This window comes from Fistularia commersonii, chromosome 18 (genome assembly GCF_037954325.1).
Source record: "Fistularia commersonii isolate RoL2024-O1a breed Wild chromosome 18, RoL_Fcom_v1.0, whole genome shotgun sequence".
In the NCBI taxonomy this organism is placed as follows: domain Eukaryota; kingdom Metazoa; phylum Chordata; class Actinopteri; order Syngnathiformes; family Fistulariidae; genus Fistularia; species Fistularia commersonii.
In genome coordinates, this window is record NC_141301.1 from 14,521,297 (window position 1) to 14,545,150 (window position 23,854).

The 23,854-nt window shown below is 45.7% G+C and overlaps 1 protein-coding gene across 13 annotated transcripts in view; it reads left to right on the forward strand.

Annotated features, from left to right (window-relative positions):
- Nucleotides 1-23,854, forward strand: part of LOC147224523 (muscleblind-like protein 1) — an 83,917-nt gene that overhangs the window by 47,181 nt on the left and 12,882 nt on the right. For all 13 annotated transcript variants that reach the window (XM_086164853.1, XM_086164842.1, XM_086164839.1 and 10 more), the window contains exons 3-4: nt 11,807-11,977; nt 20,128-20,334. In XM_086164853.1, coding sequence (XP_086020979.1) covers nt 11,807-11,977; nt 20,128-20,334 — 378 coding nt within the window. The remainder of the gene's footprint in view (nt 1-11,806; nt 11,978-20,127; nt 20,335-23,854) is intronic.

Consider the following 23,854-nt stretch of genomic DNA (forward strand, 5'->3'; position numbering starts at 1 on the left):
CCGCATACATTAACCCTCGTGCGAGCTTAACATTGTGTTTAATGTTAAGAAAAATGACCCATAAGACAATCTTTGTACCCTATTGGTGTACAGCCCACATGGAAACATAAACAAAAAAGAAGTATCACTTTTTCTAATCATGGGGTCTCTTTGGGACAAGTCATAACATTTCAAGCTGGAAAAAAATAGGTAAAGATAAGATAAGATAAGATAAGATAAGATAAGATAAGATAAGATAAGAACAACTTTATTTATCCCGAAGAAAATTGTTGTGCCAGAGTTTCAAGCAAAAACATAACAATAATAGATAATAGTAGGAAGGAGGGAGAATAAGAAATACATTAAAATATAAATTGTCAAGGTTAAGGCTATCAAGTGTTTTAAGGTCTTAAGTACAAAGATTTGAAGATTCCCTGCGGCTGAGGGAAGAGGAAGGTGTTTTTAAGGTGTTTTTTTCTACAGCTAAACATGGTGGTGGGTCACTTATGACCCACAAGACAACACAGTGGTTAAAAGATTAAATACTAAAGCTGTTCGTCGATTTATGGCGGCGAACGGCATCTCCTAACGTGACTTTCTGCAGCTGCGTGTTGCGATTCCACCCAGAGACCAGCTTCATCGGCATGTTTGCACGTTCACAACCGTTCCCGTCCTTTCCTTCCGGTCCGAACAATCGCTTGTGACGGCTCCTTCTGCTCTTTACGCCTTCTTTCTATCTCAAGATAGAATATTATGTTAAAAATGAAGTCCTGTGTTTGATTCCTGGTTCCTCCTTGGCGGGTTCCCGAAGTTTCCCCGAGCTTTGCATGGCAGCCTCGCTGACGGGTGCGGGAACGGGTGAATGCGAACCGTTTTGAAACAACATGGTTTTGAAAGCGCTCTTTCGTCGGAGACCGTTTCCATCCCGATGAATCTTCACCGTGAGCGTGATTGCGGGCCGTGACAGCAGAGCGGCGTTATGCCAAATACACGGGCTGGTAAAGGAAAAGGAAAGAAAAAACATGTCTTTCTGTATAAAGTGATCGTCACGCCCATCGCGGTTTTGGTGAACAACCTCAAAAACAGATCCCAGCCCTGTCTATGGGCTTCTTCAAAGCGTGCGCTCTCGCTTTCGTGTCGTTCAAGACTTGATGTGACAGGAGATCAACAGCCCGGGATTGTACTTCTCAAGTCCAGAGGGTGGATATTTGGTTCCGACCACTTTGGTTTCCTGCGTCTACACATTCCAGCATCTTCACTCGACGCGTGACCGATTCCTCCCAGATGAGGTGGCTCGGGCATCTGGTAAGGAGGCCTCCTGGGCACCTCTGTGGAAGACCCAGGAGATGCTGGAAGGAACACGCGGGTCTGGGAGAGCCTTGGGATTTCACCGGAAGCGCTGGGAGAGGGAAGCCTGGGCCTTTAATGCTAAGGCTGCCGCAACCAAAACAGCTAATGGACGCTATTCCGTGAGATCCAGTGACCCCCCTCGGGCCGACGGACCGAGACGTCCCGTGGTGTGATTGGCAAGTGTCTACAAGCTATTTTCGGCCGTCCGTGTCCGGCCTCTGTCATGGCTGGAATACACGGTCCGTGAGTGATGGGGCCGTCTGAGTTTCATGATAATTAACTCAATCTGCTTCGCTGAGTTTAAAAGCCAACAGCAGTTTTTTTTTTTTTTTTTTTCTAATTTTTTTATCCATCCACGTAGAAAAACATGATCGAAAACAAGGATCACTTATTTTGGACAACCTCTCATGTCCCGGTTGCGCACAAACAATGTGCACGCATGGTGATTTTAGATAAGAAAAGGTTTTGTTTTTTGATCCGTGGAAATCTTTCGGTAGAAATCAATGATACCGAATGTCAAGCTTAAGATTGTTCTTGGACAACTTTCTCAGACGAGACAGCTGGTGCACAGCTGTTCGCGGCGCAGACGTAGCTGGGAAGCAGGTGAACGTACAGACCGGGACGTTTTCCTCGGAAGAAAGTAAAAATGTGAAAATTCAACCAGAAATGAAACGGGAAAGTCAATTATAGTCATTATTATCTCACGTTGAAAGGAAAACCAAGAATATATGTAGACACCCTCCCTAGGTTATCTTTAGGAGCCGTACTTTAAGTCCGAGGAGCCCCGTTCCGAGATACAAATCAAAACAGGCTACTTTTCTTTTTTTAAATATTCCCATTACCTTAGCTTTTCGTTGCTATAAATGGTCAACGTGTTTGTGTGGAGCTTTCATTCCTGCAATGACTGATTCGAAAAAAGAAAAAAAGGCACAGAAACATAATGTCCCTGGAAAATAGCTGCCTCCCCGAAAGACAAAGCTCCTCTGTTTGGGTAACACACATTTCCACCAGTAGGTTTCCATTACCTCCCCGTGCCTCACAGGGATGTTTTCTGCTGCGTGGACATAAATAACAAGAATAACAATCTCTATCGCGGTCCGTGCTTTCTGACGCAGAGCAAACCGAGATCCTCTGATTAGAGTATGTTTTCACCTGACAACAAAGAAAGGATGTCAACGCTAAAATATATGTGAATTATTCATTCATTCATTTTATATACGGCTGGTTGCGGTCAGGGTTGCAGGAGCCTGAATCCTCGCTCTCACTGGGCGAGAGTTGGGGTTCACCCACACCTGGTTACCTATAGAGATGTACAAGCCAGTGATGTGCAGTCAGGGGAGGCAGGAGAAGCCGTGCCTCACTTGCCAATGCCGGACAGAAAAAAAAAAAGTTAATTGAAAGATATTCATCAGTGATCTGCGCGAGAGTGGTATTTTTCATTTAACTTCTACTGGTTTTAGATTGTTTCTTATTCAAAATGGCTGGATTTTCACATTGACTGTACAAACACAGAGAAGAGACGTGCCGTGAGGCCGCCGACCGTTGAGCCTCAATGACGGCTGACCGCTGGCGTGATCTGAACTAAGACCGTATTGCTGTCTTTCTGTGCGTCGCTATTAAAATGTTTAAACACTTTTGCTATATGAACTACATTTCCAATTTTCAGTGATTTTTGTCAACAACTGTATGTGCGTTTCTAGTTTCTTATGCTGAGCGATTATAAAACGTCTGCAAAGAGCCCCCAAGTGAGGCTTGCAGTTCTCCTGCCTCATGGTAGGGGGCGCTCAGGATTCTTCTTACGGCAGAATAAGCGACTCCGTAGTGTTCATATGTTCATTAAGCTGATTGTGCCTCACCAGCCTTGAGTCCCACCTCATTCACCCTCTCATTCATACACCATTTATTTATGTTTTCTATGTTCAATTTTTTTTTTTTTTGCGGGGGGGGGATTTGGAATTTTCTGTTTTTTACACCAACTCTTCAAACGGAAACAGCACCATTACATTGAAATACTAGTTTTGTTTTTTTGCATGTTTTCCAGTGTGGAAAAACAGACACCTGCATCTTTTTATGCATCCCGGCTTTTTATTTCCCCCCCCCTCATAAATGTTTTGCTGCCGTAGCAACAAAAATACATTTCCCCCAAGTAGAGAGGCTCATTAGACAACAATCACGAAGCGCTGCTTTAGTGGACTTGAGGGTCGATTTCAAACCTGGCTGACCTGCTGGGCCGGTCTATGAGAAACACGTTTAACACTAATTGCATGAATCCAGAGATCACCTCGAGCGTGCACACACACACACACACACACACACACACACACACACACAAACACAGACATGAACCTGCTAGCACGCTGAGTCTAATTAGTGCTGTGATTAGTATTTAGAGGATTAAGCTCTATGGCAGTGCGTTAATGCACTCAGTGTAATTTATGAGTTTTGGTCACCTCAGAACATTTTTCATTTCGTTCATAGTTACCGTTGGATTGATTGCCCCACCTCTGCCCGCCGCCGTCATTCCTCCGTCCACACATCCCTCTCTCCTTTGTCTCCACGGCTCATCCCTCCGCCCATCAAATTGAGATTTTAAGGTCATTAACTGATCCGACTGTCATGCCTCCATACCGGGGTTGTTCCAGATTTGATGGATGATTTTAAAGGGGATAATGAGACGGGCGCGGATGTCCGGCGGCGAGGAAGAGGAAAAAGACCTGAGACGGGAGGCTTTTGTCCGTCTAACCTGGCAAGACGTCAGACGTACTTACCACTGTATTAGGGCAGTCAGCAGCCTGTCTATTTTCGTCGAGAAAAAGGCCATGCTAACATGTCTATGTGTGTGTGTGTGTGTGTGTGTGTGTGTGTGTGTGTTGTGAACAGTCTGGCAGCATTCGTAGCCTCAGACAGGCTGTTCTTTGTGCTGTGTCTGATGTCACAATTTGTCTGATGCATGCTTGCCAGCAGGAACCTTCGGTCAAGATAGCAATAGCCCATTTGTGTGTGCATGGGGCTGTGCACGTGCGCGCGCTCGTGCTCGTCTTCTTAACACGCCGCTCTTCCGGACGCCGCCTCCTTGATTGATGGATGTCTTTGGACGCGGGAGGCTAGGAAGGGTACCTCTGGGAGGGGATTAATAATGCACGGGGGTTCTGGACGGTGGCCGTCCAGGCTTCGGCTCCACAGTTGTCACACCGGTCACGGCGCTCGCTGTGCAGCAGCCGCAGTCTGAGGGGATTTCAGAAACAGCGGGAGCAGAGAAAAAAAAAAAAGAGAGAGAGAGAGAGAGAGAGAAGAAATGCAGAAACGAGCTGACTTTTTGGATTACGTGCGGTTAAATAGGAATGAGCGAATCTGGACGAGTTGATTAAAAGATCATTTAGAATCAATGGGCGATTACAGGAGTGAACACGCAGAAGGGTTGGTGGTGGCGGCGGCGGTGAGGATTCGCCATCCAGCCCTCCGAACACGCAGCTACACGCCAGAGAAGACGCTGCCCAAATCACTCGCTCAGACTGCTTTGATTAATATTAATGAGCACACTCTGCATCCGTCTCCTTTTCCCTCCCCGTCTGCCTCCGGGTTCCCGTTCCCCTCTTCTTCGAACTCTCCGCCTCACGCTTCTTCTGTCCTCGTGTGCGTTGGTTTTTGTTTTTCGGACCTCGGATGGAATCGGCGGGTTTTTCGTTCTGCGGGAAAACACATCCTCGGCGCTGGCAAAGTACCGGGAGCTGCAAGCGAGAGGAACCGCGCGAGGTTTTGGTCACACACTCCCGTGCAGTGGCCGCGATCTTAAACATTTATTGGGCTTGCCGGGGGCTGGAGTCAATCCCAGCTGACGCTGGCTGAGTAGTGGTTTACAGCGGGGTCAGGGTAGCAGTCAATCACACGGCTGACACACAGACAGACTGCCATTCTCAAACTATTCCCGCAGACTGGAAGCGATATTTTAAAAAAGAGACATTGACGTGATCATAGATGGGATTTGTCATCTGTCTGGGACGCTGAGAGAAGCTCCTCCTGACGGTGTCATGATGCCAGCGGTGGGCCGTCAGGGCCTGCAAGGCCTTCTCTGCTGGCCTAAAAAGTATCTGAATCACAGACTGATTTTAATTATATTTTGTCCACGAATACTTATTAGATAATTCCAAATGGTCCGTCCGCTTCCTTTCATAGCGCTGTGTCACAGTGCTTCCAGATGTGCATTTTCATATTAAAGCATTTAACCGATCACATTTCAGCCATTATTTGATGCCAGGCAGGGTCACAATCCAAGAAATCTGCCTGGAGGCCTGCGGAATCAGACTGACAGGCGCTCTAGCAAAAAATAAGTGCGGATGAAACTGTTGCTTCAACCAATCACATTTTGAGTTGCGACACCAAAGCCTTCTAGAAGGCTACGGTAACGTCAGCATGTCATACTCCCTCTGATTGCACAGTCAGAGAATGTTCTAGCCAGACCTAGCAGGCTGCACAAACATGATATGATAGCTAATTTGTCAACCCATGATGGTTGAAGGAAGAGAAGAAATTGATGTGGTTGCAGACTTCTTGTCCAAGCCGTTTTCGAGACTGACATCGTTTCGAAAGGTCAGGTAATTCAGAAGCTAGCAGGCATGTTATGGCGAGGAAAAGGATTTGTCCATCACTTTCAGTCCGCTAACTGTGAGCGGTATGGAGCACCACTGAAGGTCTAGGTGTGAAATGCACGTCCCGCCACTGCATGATGCAAAACTCATTGCGCCGTTTCGAGATGAGGTGACGTTATTTACATTTGTAAGACAAACAGGTTCGTTTTTTTACGCTGCAATTCATTAATCAAAATTATCACCACCATTCAGAAATAATGCTTGTAAGACGCCAGTTTTCACGATACACCTTTAGCACCTATGTGATAGTAGACGTGTCTAGAGCCAGCAAAAAAGTAAGTAAAACAAAAGTAATCAGAGTAAATAGTCAATACTCACAGAAACGGGGAGATGATTTAAGACTTACCGATCGGTTTTTTGTTGAGATCAGACAGAGAATAAAAAACTACAAATATAGGGGTAATAAATGCTATTTCTTTTCACATTTCACACACCAAAACACATACGCACGTTTTTTTTTTTTTAATCCCTTTGATCGGAAACCTAAGATAAAATTTATAAACTCCGCTTGAAGGCACTGACTTGATGTCACTTCAGTTGATAATCAGGACATAAGGCTGACTTACCAACAAGATAAATAAAGTGCGTTTTTTAACAAAACACAATAAACTAATTCAGGGTTTCTAGTTCGGTGAATGATGCGCCGCCTTCCAAGGTAAAACTATTTCAAATCTCCATCCTCGCATAATGTAACTACAGGGATCCCTTGAGATATGAATTTAACTCGCTCCAGAAATGGGTTTGTATGTTGATTTGTTTGTTTCTTAAATGAATTTCCCCCATTTAAAAGAGCAGAAAACAAATTAAGTAATTCCAGTCATTTCCTTTGATGATTATTAAATTAAAAAAAATAAATAAAATAAAATAAGCACTAATATATGAGATGACGCCAAATGAAGCTAATAGAGTTGTGGGAAAAATTTGATTTTTTTTGAGTCATTTTTTTTCATATTTAAAAGATAACATTTGGTGGAATCGTGCTTCGTTTCTTCAAAAATTCATATACAAAGATTTGTCTCTTAAGGAGGTACAGTACCAAGTTCACTAAATAATTTCTTTAAATGATACATAAATAATAACTTATGTGTGGATCATAACCTTATTACCTATGCAGACATTGCAGTCTGCATTTTGTATATTGTATTGTTAATTGTCCAGTCATTGTTTACCTTAATTTCAACCGGAGCCAAATCCCTCGTATGCTTGGTCAATACAGCTGATTCACCATCCCATCCTGCCGCATGCAACCCAAACCGGGCTTGATTTAAAATCGCTTCATGTTACAAAATAGGTTAAAAAAAAAAAAAAGCATCTGCAACAAAGAACGTTCTGTTTGGTGTCACGTGTCGAGCGAAGGTTTCAGACAATCAACAAACCTCTGATTGGACAAGTCAGGCAGTTATCAGACAGAAACACTAGTCTGCAAACTAATTTACACCTCAGAGGACGGCTGGAAGCACGGCAGAGTCCAACTTAAAGAGAGGGCTGCTAGTCAAACACGCGGTTTTGGATTCAGCAGACTCACCATTTACCTATGCTAATGCTGTTTGGGCAGCGGGGTAAATAGCGGAGGAAGAAGGAGACGGGATGGAAGCCAGGACGCTAGCGGCGAACACCGCGGATGACTTCACTCTCACGCGGTTTTTCAGACGATTAAAAAAACAACATCCGATTTTGTCGAATTGTCCCTGAATTGTTTTTGAGCGCGAGGTGTGTTTTTGGTGGCGTTTGGCGGAAGTTGCTCTCGGGTGCCTTTGCACTCCCAAATTTACGATGCAGGAAAAGGCTGTCCTGCAAAAGGTTCTGTGTTACTGTATCTAGCAAATAGCATCGAGCTAATTATAGAGAAATAAAGTGACAAAGTAATCCGAGGTCAACTCGAAAGAATCTTTCGGGTCTCAGCCTTCATCCCCAGCCGTTTGGGTGACGCCGGTAGGTTCCCTATGAATAGCAGGGCATGTAACAGCATAAGCCTCCATGTTGTTTACCTTATAACTTAGTAATATTGATCTTAAAATCATGTTGCTCGCTTATAAACCCTTTTTGAACCCGGGGATGAAATCTGAGAAAGGGCTTGTGCCGGAAATGTTACATCGGCATGTGGTGAGATCACATTAAATTATTATTAGAAAGAGTATCTGGTTTGCGAACTCCGTGTTCCGTCCAAATAAATCTATTACACGCATGTGACCGATGAACTTTCCGTGACCCGGCCACATCTTGGTCATGCCCACTCCTTGTTGCGAGAGCGAGAACCCATCATGGCGAACAGGGAGGGAACAAGTCGGAATAACCGTGAATAACCTCCCACCTGAATCTGAGTTTTTTTTTTTAAGTCGGAGCTGCAAACAACAACATCTCAACACCGCTAGCTTCGGGAATCTCACAACTATTGGACGGATAAACCCTTTGTCTGGCCTCTCGCTTCTGCTCAAAAATGGATGGATATGTTTTGCCTTTTAGTTCTAATTTTGGAGAAATTACTTCATCGGAGGTGTGAAAGTGGCGGGAACCTTTATGCTCACTTTATGTGAATTTATTTTCATGTATATAATTTGGTATGTAGCTTTATGTTTATATGCATAACAACCGCCCTTACATCTAGTTTCTACAGATCAACTCAACCATCATCTAGACACACCGAAAAGACTGGTAGTTATTTTGGGAAACTCCTAACGGGCGATTAGAACTGAAAAAGCGTCTTGGATGAGGCCTGAAACATCTGCAAGTGAAGAAATTCAAGTCGGGTTGCCAAGATAAGAAGATTTCGACAAGAATTTATGTAAACATATATGTCGGTTTCAAACATCGAACATCACTGCCCACGTACATGATCATGGTTGTCTAGCAATGCGCCCACTAGGAGGCGGCACCGAGTTCACAAATTCCGCGTTCCATTTCGGGCCGCAGAAAGAATCGCAAACCGAGGGCGCGGTAGACGGCGGCGGCGGCGGCTCGCGCAACAATCAAACCCACAGCGGCATGTGGATGGAGGATTCTCCTACCGACGCCATGTTGTCTTCTTGTTTTTAAGCATACCGTGCTGCACTGCCCCCCTGGACTTCTAGCGTTTGTGGCGTTTGGTGACGCGGGAAACAAATGCAGAGGACAAACAGAAGGCTACATTGAAATGCTGTTTTAACTTCTTCTCTTCTTCTTTTTCTTTGGGCTGCTCTCCTCTGGGGTCACCACAACAAATTATTTTCTTACATCTAACCGTCTTCTTTCATGCCAACAAGCTTCATATCTCTTCACCTCCATCCATAACTCTCCGCCACGGCCTTCCTCTCGGCCTCCTGCCCGGTAGTTCCAACCTCCTGCTACCAATATGTTCGCTTGCCTTCCTGTCCAAACCCGTCTCATTCCCCAAAGTGTCTGACGCTGAGCATAAACCAGCCCTCAGTCTCATCACATGCAAAGTCATTTTCGGTTGATGCTCCCAGCTTATCCAACTTATTCTACTTTAGATATCTTTGTTTGTGTCTTTCACCACAAGCATCCTGATTTACCCAGAAGCAGAAGCGGCGATGCCATATCGAGAGGGCGCCGGCCCCGACTGCGCTATTCTGACCTGCAACCATGTTTTTCACGGCTGTTTAGATTCTGCAATCAACATCGACATTTTCTACCCCGGCGGTCCTTTAGTTGCCCCTTCACTGTCCTCCGATGCCCGATTTCATCGGTTAAAACGATCAGCGCGGGAGTCGACAGGTGCCTTTGACCCTTTGGAAATAGTTTTCCAATTCTTCAAGGGTTGTTCAGCGACAACAGCGGGCTTGTCTTTGTCCGAACTCCTCGGACACACAAGTGATTGTTGACATTTATTAAAATAAGCGTCTCTACCCGTCGTACGTTTTTTTATTTTTACATAAATAACACGACGAGCGGCTAGCGAGACGAGCTAACCTGAGCCGAGCGATCGCGCGGAAAGAGGATGTTTGCGCGGTTCAGTCCGCAGGGAATTCGCCCTGAAAACATAGACATTAACCAATTAACGCTGATCAATAGCCACGACTGCGCGGGCGGGTGATGAGCCGGATTGGAAGCCCTCTCGTTAATGCGTAGCTCCGGGCCGACCGGCCGGCCGGGAAAACCGCCGCGCTCAGCCAATGAAATCACGAGGGGAACTCTTGACATTCTGCTGCTCTCCACAGCAAAGCATCCCCTCCGCTGTAGCTAGGCAGCACAGACCGCATGTGGTAATAACACGGAGAGAGATGGAGATCCGGGAAGAAGAAGAAGAAGAAGGAGGAGGAGGATGAATGGGAGGAATCGAGGAAGAGGGCGACAGTATGTGCGGGGTTGTGTTCGCAGGTGTCACAAGGAGACACAGCAGGCTGCGGGTAATCTCACCCAGATAAGCAGCAGCGTGACAGCCAACCTTTAATTCCCCCTGGGAGGTGGTACTGTAGCGCTGTCGCAGGGTACGTCTCTGCATCCCCGGGAAAAAAAAAAAAAAAAAGCATTCGTGGAAGAGTGTAGCTGCTGGAGGATGGAGGGGCGGGATTTTTTTTTTTTTTTTTTTTTTTTTTTTTTCGGGGTATTCTGCGCACACGTGTTCACACGCGGCGATCGCAGCGGCGCCTCTGCTCTGTATTCATGGCGGAGACCAAATATCGACGTGGGGCCTTGGGTTGGGGAACGAGGGGGGACATAAAATAAAAATAAAAAAAAATAAAAAAAGAGGAGGAGGCGCCCGAGATATTACACCCATTCAGGGGAGCGTTCAGCGGGGTTAGCGTTATGAGAGCGTAAATTACATTCCCTTCTTTTCCCCTCGGGCTGCCAGACACTGGATGGATATAATCACCCACAGCAACAAGGGACCAGACACAAATTACATTGTCTATAGACACTAAATGAATATTAGATATATTGTCGTGGCGTGCGTGTGTGTGTGTGTGTGTGTTTTCGTAGTATCGCGCTGCCATCGATCCGACATCGGGTCCTGCCTTTTCTGAAATGATGTAGATCACTGGCCGTTAAACTCGTACGTGTCAATTGCGAAGGGATCGATAAGAATCCGCCGGGCCTCGGAGAACGCGGGCCGGAGCCGACCGCGTCTTTGCTTTTTCTTTCCTAATTGGAATCCCCGGATCAATTTTCTCTCTGGAAATAAAACGACACGGCGATATAAGTTTCGGCAGCGAGTACAGTGCGGCGCATTCTTTCTCCTTGTTCCGCTTTTCTCTTGCTTTTTTTTTTTTTTTTTTTTTTCCTCTGCTTTTTAATTTCCTGTCTCTTTCTCCTCTAAACAACAGTTTTTCTAAAAGGCAGGTTCTTGACCCGTTTGAACCGCCGCTTCTCTCCTGCCGCTTCAGACCGATGCGTTGAAAGGTATCTGCTTATCTAGGCGTGTTTACTCGAGTTCCCGCGTCGAACACTTAATTAAGAATGAACGCAGAGGCGTTGTGATCACCCAGCCTGCATCATTTGAAAAGAACTCTCTCCTTTCTTTAGTTTGCCACGTGTGTGTGTGTGTGTGTGTGTTGCAGACTCATAAGCAGAAGAGCGCCGAAGCCCTCTATCTCTGCTTTGGAAGCTTATCTGTTTTGTGTCGGAGCCTTGAATGACTACTGGAAGGCGACGAGTGCGGCGCTCGGGGCGGAATAGAAAGCAAAAATAATCCCTCCTCGCGACCGAAGCAGATGTTGGGGATGTTGGGTCAACACCTGCTAAATGAGAGGGCGACAACTTCAGTACCGGTTCATTACTTCTTTATCTTGGGAAAAAAAAAAATCCTAAATTGCCTTTTTCTCCGTGTCTCCATCCTGTCCTCCCCCATCCGCCGACTCTCCGCCCCCTTCCTTCCTCTTCTGTTCGCCTATTAGGGTCGCTGTTCCAGAGAGAACTGTAAGTACCTGCATCCCCCGCCCCACCTAAAGACCCAGCTGGAGATCAATGGGAGGAACAACCTCATCCAGCAGAAAAACATGGCCATGCTGGCGCAACAGATGCAGCTCGCAAACGCCATGATGCCTGGAACGCAGCTACAGCCAGTGGTGAGACTTTTTTTAAACATTTTATTTTCACTTCTCAGTGAAACCTCTTGAGCTTATATGAGCAATTAGAGTGATATATTAGTTCCCTTGAATTAATAAAAAAAAAAACTTAAAGTCAAAAAAGATAAAAAATAGAATAACAAAAAAATAAAGAATAAAAAATAGGAAATAAAAACAGAAAATATAAAAAAATATGTATATAAAAATATATATAATTGAAAAAAGAAGAAAAAAATAATGACAGCAATGATAATAATTATAATAATAACAATACTTCTACTACTACTATTACTATTACTAATAATAATAATAATAATAATGCCATTAATAATAGTAATAATGCCATTAATAATAATAATAATAATAATACAGCGTCTGTTCTCTCCATAACCTACGAGAATTAGATGCAGATTTCACCCCGCAAATCAATCATAAAACTATAACTGGTACCCAACATTCATTTATTATCTATACTGCATGTCCTGCACTCAGGGTCGCCCATCCCAGCTGTTTTGAATGAGAGGCCAGTCCATCACAGGGCCGCATAAAGAGACATGCAGCCATTCATCCTGTCCCTCACACACAGGCTCTACTCGGGGGATTAGGATAATGAAGAGCAAAAAAATGAAAAAAAAAAAAAAAAATGAGTAGACAAATTATAAAAGTTTGCACACGGACAAAACTCTCCCAGCTAAATTTAACATCTCTAAAACAAACAACCGCGTCCCCGACGGTATTTTGAAGGTCTCAGTGGACGTCGCTCTGTCAACATCTGCAGGGCACGAGACGCTCCCTTGCGTGTGCGAGCAAAATGCTTTAATTAGGAGGACGGATTCAAACCAGGCTCGATTTGCTGATTATATCGGTGGGTTTCGTCTCAGCGGTCACCTCGGAAGCATCGTCTCAACAACAACCCCTGCAAAGACGGCGGGGTCGGTGGTATCTGAGCGATTGCGTTGCAAGTTTGCAAGCCGAGCCTAATGACCATCAGCTCCGGATGAAATCCGAACCGGTGAAACCAGAGGTTTCAGCGAGAAAGACGACGCTGCTCGTAAAACGAGATTATATTTTATTGTTTATTATTTATTATCTTTTTTATATATGTATTATTTTTATATATCATATATATATAAATATATAAAATATGAATTATATAAATTATATAGATATAAATTATATGTATATATTCTATGTATTATTTATGTTTTATATATTATTTTTGATTTTTTTTATTTTAGTATTTTTGTAATGCGTAGTTATAAAATGACATTCGAACATCAAGCAGGTGCTGGATTGAATTTGTTTTGCGCTGACGTGAAACTGCAAGAATCCACACACACATAACGGGAACAATAACACAATAGAAGTAATAAGATAAGATAAGATAAGATAAGATAAGATAAGATAAGATAAGATAAGATAAGATAAGATAAGATAAGAACAATTGTATTTATCCCGAAGGAAATTGTTGCGCCAGAGTTTCAAGCAAAAACATAACAATAATGGACAATAGTAGGAAGGAGGGAGAATAAGACATACAATAAAATATAAAGTGTCAAGGTTAAGGCTGTCCAGTGTTTTAAGGTCTTAACAAGAACAAACTTGTTAATTACAACTAATGTAGTTGCATTAGGATGAAATTAGATATATAGATAGAGAGAGCTGGAATTTTATTTTAAAAAATGCAGGTCGATATTTGTCAAAGTTTTACACAACCATGTTTTTATTTGATCATTCACTGATCGGGATCTAAAAGAAGAATAGATCCGAGAGATGGTTCGCTGCATTTTTTAATTTCGTCTCTTTGTATTTATGGCAAACAGCCGCAGTAACATGAGCGGAAAACGCTCACGGGGTTCTGATATCAAAAAACAGCGTCCCTGCATCTACCGCCGCGTCTCCGATTCATCAATACGCCGTCCCTGACACGCCCGCAAATCCATGCGCGCCCACACACGTCTCGTATATCGCGTCGGAAATTGCTCGGTGATGATGCTGCAAGCTCCAAGGAGCTTCAAGGTGACGGCGGGGAGCGACAGTCCGCCGGGTCGGACCGGCGCCTCGGCCCCCGGCCCCGGCGCCCCGTCTCATGTATTCCTTTATTTCTACACCAGAGCGAAGAAGTGGATTTGTCTGGTGCTATTCAGAAAAGCTTCTCTGGCTGCATGCTTGGACACACACACACACACACCACCCTTCGCCCGATAGCTTATCGCCTTTATCAAGTGGAGAGGCCCCATTGAGAGGAACAGAGGGAACCGTGAAAGGCTTTAAAGAAGCAATAGATCTCCTTTTTCTATTTATGTCGGCGGAGGTAAAAGAGTAAGGAGAGGCCGGGAAGAAGGAGACAGGCTGACAGAGAAGGACACGGAGGAGGACGGCGGCCGTGACGAAGGGGGCTTCCAGACCCGAACGGAGGGTCCTAAAGACCGGCCCTCTGGGGATTCCTCCGACCCGAACTTCCTCTTGTTTTCATTTCCATCGCCCTCGCTCGGTACCGGCTTTTATTTCCCGTCAATAGCTGCTCCGCCTGCAGCCACGGCTGCTGACGTGCGGAAGAGAGTAATTTCATTTCACAAGAAAACCACGCAGAGGCAGAGATAATCCGGATCTGTTAAACACCTCTGATTGCGTTGATGCTCGTGATAATTTCCACGTCAGGGGGACGCCCTACTTTACCGTGACGTCATGCCTCGCTCTAGTTTGACATAGGATATTGGACAGTAAAACAACACATGCGCTCTCTTAAGATAAGATAAGATAAGATAAGATAAGATAAGATACGATAAGATAAGATAAGATAAAATAAGATAAGATAAGATAAGATAAGATAAGATAAGATAAGATAAGATAAGATAAGAACAACTTTATTTATCCCGAAGGAAATTGTTGTGCCAGAGTTTCAAGCAAAACATAACAATAATGGTAGGAAGGAGGGAGAATACTCTTAGCACCACACAAACACATATATGCAAAAGTCATAGGTTCACACACACGCATGCATGCAGGCAATACCAATACTAAAACACTTCGCGCCATTCAAAGTCAGGTGTGTTTTCAAGATTCAAGACTTTTTATTGTCGTTTTTCCGTGCGACGGATTTTAGAGATAGCCGCTCTCAGGTTCAGTGGAATCAAAAATAGACCCAAACAACCTTAAAAAGCAGGACACGATAAAAAGAGAAAAAATTATGACCGAAAAAAAATCTAAGACTAAAATTTAATGTAACAAATTTAATATAAAAAAAATAAAAAATAAAAAAAAAAAGAAAAATATTTAGAAATGAAAAAGCAAAAAGTGAAAAAGTGGAAAAAAAAATGTATATGTATGTAATGTTATATGTTGGGTTCAACTGTTCAGGGTTGTGCCGAATTTAGTACGATGATTTAGTGGACTCTGGGGTAAAAGCTGTGTTTCATTCAGTTTGTTTTTGCATTGATTGGCGTAGTCCAACAGTTGGATGGATCCCCGAGGATGCTGTGGGCTCTCCTGAGGAAAGTCTTCAAGTGATAGGAAAGGGTGACCCATCATTTTTTGGTCAGTGTTTATGGTCCTCTGCTGGCCAACCAAGTGAGAGTCCACAGCTCAGGACACTTCTTGGTGAGGCTGCTCCTCCTACGTATCCTCAGGAAATGCAGCTTCTGGTTTGCCTTTTTTAACAGTGCCAGGGTGTTAGCTGTCCAGGTCAGGTCCTCCTTGATATGAATACCCGGGTACCTGAAGTCTGGGACCCTCTCCGCTATGTCTCCATTGGTTAAGATCAGAATCAGAATCAGGATTGCTTTATTGCGAAGTAATTTTGCAACTACAAGGACTTTGCTTTGGTTCCTGGAGCTGAACAGACAACATCTAACAGGCATTAAATAAGTGAGAAATAATGGTGGGATCAGGGCAATTGTGGTTGGTTGTGCAAATTGGCAAGTTGAGTTGGGAATAAGTCAGCGGGAGTTGTAGTCCTAATGTTTATGAGCTCCTCTCTTGTGTACGAACCCCAGGAATTGACACAAAAAACAAACAAAAGAACACAACGAAAATACAGAGGCAGCCATAAGCGGCGCCATCTTGGACAGGCCGAACATCCAATTTCCTCCTCCTGAAATCGACCATCAGCTTCCTCGTCTTGGAGATATTTTGTCATTCCTTCTTCTCTTCCTTTGAGCTTGTCCCTTCAGGGGTTGCTACAGTGAATCAACCTTCCTGCAGGCCAGCTCCAGCTTCAGCAACCTTCAACCAAGATATTCACCATAGTTTGGACATGAACAGAGGAGTGTTCATATCTCTGTTCATATCCAAACCTTCTCAGCCATTACTTTGTCGCGGACATACAAGTCCTGCACCCCCGTTAAAAAAATCTTCTTTTCCATTGGGCTTTTCCCTTCAGGGATTGCCACAGCGAATCAGCCCTCCTGCAGGGCAGCTCCAGCTTCAGCAGCCTTCTACCCAGATCGTCACCATAGTTTGGACATGAACAGAGGAGTGTTCATACCCATATCCAACCCGTCTCAGTCATTACTTTGTTGCGGACATACATGTCCTGCACCCCTGTTACAAAGTCTTCTTTTCCTTTGGGCTTTTCCCTTCAGGGATCGCCACAGTGAATCAACCTTCCTACAGGGCAGCTCCAGCTTCAGCAACCTTCTACCCAGATATTCACCATAGTTTGGACATGAACAGAGGAGTGTTCATATCCAAACCTTCTCAGTCATTACTTTGTTGTGGACATACATGTCCTGCACCCCTGTTACAAAGTCTTCTTTTCCGGGGTCTCCAAAGTGAATCAACCTTCTCCATCTAACTCTGTATCCTCCTCTCTCAGACCAACTCGCTTCATCCTGGTCACTCCCAAAGAGAGCCTCAGCATCTTCATCTCTGCAACCTCCTGCTCTGCTGCCTGTCTTTTTGTCATTGTTGCAGTTTCTAGACCAATCAGCATGGCCTGTCTCATCACTGTCTCCTCCACCTTTCTTTTTGTGAGATAGTTTATTATTTAATGTTATTAAAAATCTGATGCCTCTCCTGTCACTTCTCACTTTAATCCTTTTCGTTTTTCACCTCTAGATTCAAACGCCGTCTGCAAAAGACGTTTCTGAGTATTTACAGTTTGCGTCGAGGCGATTTGAAGACAGGAAACCCCTCGCACGTCACCGTGTGCAAAACGCCGGGAGGCGAATGTCCAATCACAAATGCTATTTTTGAATGTTTCACTTGTATAACGGTTAGAAACGTTTAGAAGCATATAACTGGGAGCGAGGTAGAGAAGGTATTCCAGGAATGATAATGAAAACATCATTACACAAGTCTGTTTGATCCAAACCTTGAGCTATGAATATCCGCAGCTATTATCTGACCTCCTTGGAGGGAGTGAAAAAAAAAAAAAAAAAAAAACCTATACATTTCCAAAGCACCTTGTGCAGCGATAGAACTCTGGAGATAACCAGAGAGGCAGCCCTGCAGGGATTAGAAAGTCCGTGCCATTTTTCCCTGATTTTCCCCTTCAAGAGCTGCGAGGAGGTTTTGGAAGGAATGTAGCTGTCCAGCCTTGGCCGCCACCGCTCTATTACTCATTGTGTCATCTTGGCAAGAGAGCAAGAGACAATCCTTCGACTCTGGCTGAGGTCAGGAAAGCGTTGGGAAAATGTGCAGGGTTCTGTGTACGCTAGCCTGCTCTTCGCTCTCTGGGAGCTGCAGTGAGAAACCTTCCTCCACGACCTCAGGTCACAACCCAGAGGTCCGAGCCGCGCCACATTTATACCTAAATCAAAGAAAATACAGGATTCTGTAACTACAAGTAACTGCGAGGTTTGGTCCTCAATATCTTAATGATTTATGCCAGATGAGTATTCAACGCCGGAGATACGTGGCAGCCTAGACCTGCCAAAACCCGGGGTTGATACCGGATTTCATGGGAAACAGAGAACTCTGTGTTTCTTCATCATTCAATGTGGAGGTTGGACGTTTGCACCGTAAGACACGCGATCTGCGGGACAATAAATCAGAGGATTGTTATCTATCGAACAATTCTGCCGTTGAGCTTCGCTTTGCTTTGGCGTTTTGGATAATTGTTTTTGGCCGGAGCGGCCGGTCCGGCGCCGTCGTGTGTGAATGTCGCACAAAAAAAAAATAAGACTTGATTGGGTTAGCAAGGTCAGTTGTATGCTATCTCATGTAAAGCGCTTTGACACCCCAAGCGGAGATCATTCTAGAACGAAAAAAAGAGTTGTTATTTCTCGCAATGTGTGGAAGTTTGTCGTCCTTGGCTGAATGGAGTGATATCACAAGCCTCCCTGTACAGGATAAAACCGTAAAATCCCGTTCCGGTGAGGAAAACAACCACAAAAGCCAAAAACGCAGGTTTTACAAGACGGCGTTTAAGCACCTCGCTTGTGTCGTCATGACGATGAAAACATGCCCCCCGTATTAGCGACAACCGGACGGGACGCAGCTGCCGGAAAAGTGACATTTGTCTCCTTCCGGTTTAGCGTTTAATGAGATGTCAGAGGTTGTGTTTAATTCGTCGTGGCTCCTGTTGGATCGGCTAATATCGTCGTCGCTCGTCATCACATGGCTTTTCGGGAAAAACGACCTCCCGGTTCGACTCCGCTATCATTTCAGACGAGATGTTTCTCGCCGTCCTTCTCCTCAGAGCTGCGTACGGAGAAGGTCTGGTTGAGCCGTGAAGTAAAATGGATTTTTTTTTAATTTGAATGGCATTTACCCCACTTACGACGTTGGACATCCATTGAGTTTTACGCTGTTAAATTACCACACGGTATGCTAGATATCAATAGTTGTCAGATAATTGCAGCTATTAGGACTTTTTTCAGCTTTTCATCCATCGGACAGCCACGGACTGAAGATTAGAAACCGTTCATTTAGCACTTTTGAGTAAATTCTGGCCTTTCGTGGGGATAAAAACGTGCATTTATGGGCTTTTGTTGATGACAAGCAAGAAAGGATGAAGATGTGGAGGCTCCTCTTTGGGAGAGGGGAGGATGGAGAGGATCAGGAAGGAGTTTGTCTGAGGGACAACACATGGTAGATGTTCTGAAGGTAAAAGTAGCTTTGAGATGGATTGGACTTGGACAGAGGAGGGATGGAGGAGGTCTGGATGGAAGGATGCTGAGGTTGGAGCTCCAAGAGAGAAGACCAGGGAGGAGGTTTGTGGATGGAAGGAAGGAGGACAGGAAGCCAGCCGGGGTGAGAGGGTTAGATGGAGGCAGGTGATTGGCTGTGGGTTAGATGGAGGCAGGTGATTGGCTGTGGGTTAGATGGCGGCAGGTGATTGGCCATGGGTTGGATGGAAGCAGGTTATTGGCTGTGGGTTCAATGGAGGCAGGTGATTGGCTGTGGGTTAAATATAGGCACTTGATGGGTTGTGGGTTAGATGGAGGCAGGTGATTGGCTGTGGGTTAAATGGAGGCAGGTGATTGGCCGTGGGTTAGATGGAGGCAGGTGATTGGCTGTGGGTTAGATGGAGGCAGGTGATTGGCTGTGGGTTAGATGGAGGCAGGTGATTGGCTGTGGGTTGGATGGAGGCAGGTGATTGGCTGGGTTGGATGAAGACAGTTGATTGTCTGTGGGTTAAATGGAGGCAGGTGATTGGCTGTGGGTTGGATGGAGGCAGGTGATTGGCCGTGTGCTGAAGCGGTGAAAGAGTAGCAAATGTTCACAAATAACAAATGAAAAGAACACAACTGGGCAGAATGAATGAATGAATAATACATTTTTAAATGATAAAATTCCCTTAATAACAAAGAATCTCTACTCCGCTATATAATAATCTTCAACATGCAGGTTGTTTGATCTGATCAAAACCGATAGATGTCCCCTTTGCATCTCCATTCTCTTTATTTCATTGTTTAATCAACTTCACCTCCTATCTTTAGATCTTGTTTTTGTCCAGACCTGTAAGAAAGAGACAGGATTTCTCCCCCAAATCTAAATTCACATTCCCCATCTTTCCTCCTCCACACAAAACTGATCCTTTCCTGTCTTTGTCCTTATAAAATCACATACATCTGGTATTCCACAGATATGCGCAGTGTAGAATGTCTAGAAGTCAGGAAGGTCAGCGCGACATGCTTCTCGGCAGGCGCCATCTGAATATTGAATATTCCCGAGCGAGATTAATGCGCCTTTTCCTTTTCCAGCCCATGTTCTCAGTCACGCCCAGCCTTGCAACAAACGCCAACGCCGCCGCCGCCGCATTCAACCCTTACCTGGGCCCGGTGTCGCCCGGCCTGATGCCCGCCGACATCTTGCCCAGCGCCCCCGTGCTGGTGACCAGCAACCCCAGCGTCCCCGTACCGGCCGCCGCCGCCGCCGCACAGAAACTCATGAGGACGGACAGACTGGAGGTGAGCGCATCCGCAGTCACACAGATTCATTTCAATTTAATGATTTCATTACAACTCAATCAAGTTAATTTAATTCCATTTTTAATTATGTATCTGCTACGGAGTCGAATTACCGAAACGGCGTCCCGTTAGCGAAAAAATAAGGACGTGGAAGGAGACGCGGGTGAGAGGGGTTCTGTCTGGACAACACCAAAGCTCCAAAGCTCCAAAGCGATGGAGAGGATGGAGAAGAGGTGGAGAAGAGGTGATAAATGAGTGTGCGAGGAACGCCGGAGAAACTGGAGGTGAAGGCGGCCATGTTGTTTGGTTTGGAGACCCTGAGGAGAAGCCAGCAGGCGCTGGTGAAGATGTGTGGAGGTTGAAGAAGATCGGGAAGGAGTTCGGCACATGTTAGATGCGAAGGATGGGGAGGTTGGAGCTGCCAGACAGGAGCCCGTGTGAGAGGATAGGGTTAGATGGTTGCTAGTGGAGACCCCTGAAGAAGCAGCCCAAGAAGAAGATATATATATATATACGTATATAGATTTTTGTGTTTGCTTCCAGGCAAGTGCAGTGGGAGCCTGAAGGTCAGGAGTTGTGAGACTTAGAACTATGGGTGTCTGATTATGTGCCTCCGTTGACGTGGACGGAGGAGGGACGGTGAAGATCTGGAGGGTGAAGGTGGAGCTGCGAGGCAGGAGGTCCAGGAGGAGAATCCATTCATCTAACACAGGGGTGTCAAACTCCTTTTGGTCCCCGGGGGGCCACCTTTGACGTCAAGGTGGCCGGACCGGTAAAATCGTAGCGTAATAAAGTAAAAGTAACACCAAGTCCAAATTTTTGCTTTGTTTTAGTGCAAAGTAGAATATGTAAAGTATAAAAATCTTTCTATTTTCGCCACGGCGAGTCTCACGGCAGCACGGAAACTCGCCGCATCCGCGCCGAGCACGCAGGTCTCTTATGAACCGACAAATCAGAAGCGGTTCATTTTCCTTGGAAAACGCTTCCCTCCATATCCACTTTTCTCTTTTTCCATAACACCATCTTGCTAATGAAGGTGTCGGGTCCAACGAAAAAGAAGGTATTTTTCTAATAATAAGTAAAAATGCTATTTACAGACGGCATTGAAGTTGTGAGTCACAAAGTGTGGTGACATTTTGCGAACACCAACTGAAACAGTGCTTCCCTTGCAGACACTATAGGAACTGCACTTTTATTTTAAAATAGTAATTTATTGTTTTTGTCGATTTATTCCCTGACAGACGTTTGATACCCCCGATGTCACACCTTTGAGTAGAGTTTGGGCTTGTTGGGCAATTCTTATGTAGATACAAACACGCATTTTCGGGCTTTTGACAAGCACGGAGGGATGAAAATGAAGGTTGATGATGGTTTGGATATGGAACGAGGAGGGATGGAGAAGATTTTGGATGCTGAGGTCGAAGCTGGCGGGAGGAAGATCAGCCAGGAGGTTTGCGGATGGAGGGCCGGAGGACAGGAAGCCAGCTGGCGTGAGAGGAGAGTCAGATGATTGTTCCGCGGTGACCCCGGAGGGAAACGGCCGACATTTATTCCCAACGATCGGTGACCAATTTTCAGATCTTCTGTGAAACCAGCTGGAACCTCGGGTCGCGTCAGGTGATAATTGAGCGGACGGTGTATCTATTCCATCCGGAGCCCCGTCCAGGGAGGCTCCCGCAGGGGAGTAATGGGGAAATCGTTGGATGTGGGCGGAGGCGGGGCAAGAAGTTCAGGTTGGATTTAGAAGGTAAAACCATGGGGGGGGTTGATAATTAATAGAGGCGCGGCTCAGGAAGTCCCCGAGGGGACGGCACGCCGGGCGAGGGAATCGATTTGCGCACCTGTTGTGTTTTTCCGGAGAAGCCCCCGAGACCCCCGCCGCATCCCGCGGACAGGATATCGCTTTAACGCGGGAGCATCGGCCTCTGTGTTCAACGGAGGGGTTGTTTTTGTAAGCCGAAATTGAAAATCCGTGTAGCCTTTGAAGACGGTCAGTCTGATGTGTAGCCAGAGTGAAAAAAAAAAAAAAAAAAAAAAAAAAAATGAAAACAACTTGAAACTGCCGGGAATGTCAAAACGCTGCATTAAAAAAAAAAAAAAAAAAAAAAAAAAAAAAAAAGGATCTGAGGATGCCGGAGGAGAAGAGATATACCGCCTCTGTGATTGGAAATCACAGAACGTTACCGGGGTTTCGGGACGTTTTGGCCGGCTCGCGCTTTCCACGAGCTCAAACCACGTTGCAAAGAAGCGACGGAAAGCTTTTAATTTAGCGCGCCACGTCGGAAATGCACGGTCGGAAAAATCCTGGCCTCGAGTCCGACGGATAATTCCCGTGTCAGGAGAAGAGGGCCGCGGGCCGTTTTTTTTTTTCAAGAAATACTTTCCGGGACTCTCCTCTGCGCGGACGGCGTTCCAGCGCGCGATCGCTAACATGTTGCTCACCTGCAACCATGGTGATGCAAATGGTCTCCGGGGAGGGTTACCATGGTGACAGAAATGTGATTAACAGGCCCTTTATTTGGCCCTGTGTCTGAGAGCGTCCTCCCTCTAATGTATGATTAACCGCCGTTAAGAGCGGCGGCGCTCTCCTCCGGACCCGGCGAGGAGAACGTCAGATTGCTCCTCCGTCCTCCCCGACGATGCTCGTTTGATCGCTACAGCGTCTGGCTCCGTCTCTCCGACCCCCCCGTCTCCGTCCTTTTACTCCTTATTCATCTTAAACCCTCCCTTCCTCCTCCCACGTCTCCTCCCTCCCTCGCCCACTCCTTCAACATCTGCCTGACAACAAGGCGTCCTCTCTTTTTTTACCTTTAAAATAAGGCCAGCAGTCGGTATAAACGTCTCATCGCGCACGTGTAGGTGTTTGTGTTTTGGAGAGAGGCGTCCCGGAGGGGGAGGCGGATCATCCCAAAACCGTTGCGGATGCATCGCTGGTTGGAGATGATTAGCTGTCATGACAGGAGACAGAGCAGGGTTAGTTTGGAGATAATGGCGCCGGCGGCCTTTAGTCTGGCAGCAGGTACACAGCAAATCAAATGCTTTGAGGATGCAGACAGCGAGACCGGGAAACAGACATTTGGGTAATAGCTTGCTTTATCAAAATAACTTATAGATCGATACGGCACACCGTGGAATTACGTTTAACCCGGCGGAGGACAAAAAAAAAAAAAAAAAAATCTGGATCCAATTCGGCGTTGGCGGTGGCGCTCCGGCTGGATGGGAAGTTATTGCACGGCTCTTAAAGTGTCAAGATTTAATTCTAGAAGGGGGGGGGGGGGACACTCTCGTATTTCATATGTAGGTGTGTATGTGTGTGTGTGTGTGTGTGGCTGGTACGTCAGATTTTCTCCCCCCCCCCCCCCCCCCCCCCCCCCCCCCCGCCTGAAACCGGACTGCTCATGAAGATGCCGCCCCCGTGTGGCTCTCCGAGGAACGACAACGAAGAAAAGGGGATAAACGTGTGATTGATGAGTCCGTAAACGCCGCTTACGGCTTGTTCTGCCTCTCAATCAGCAGTAAC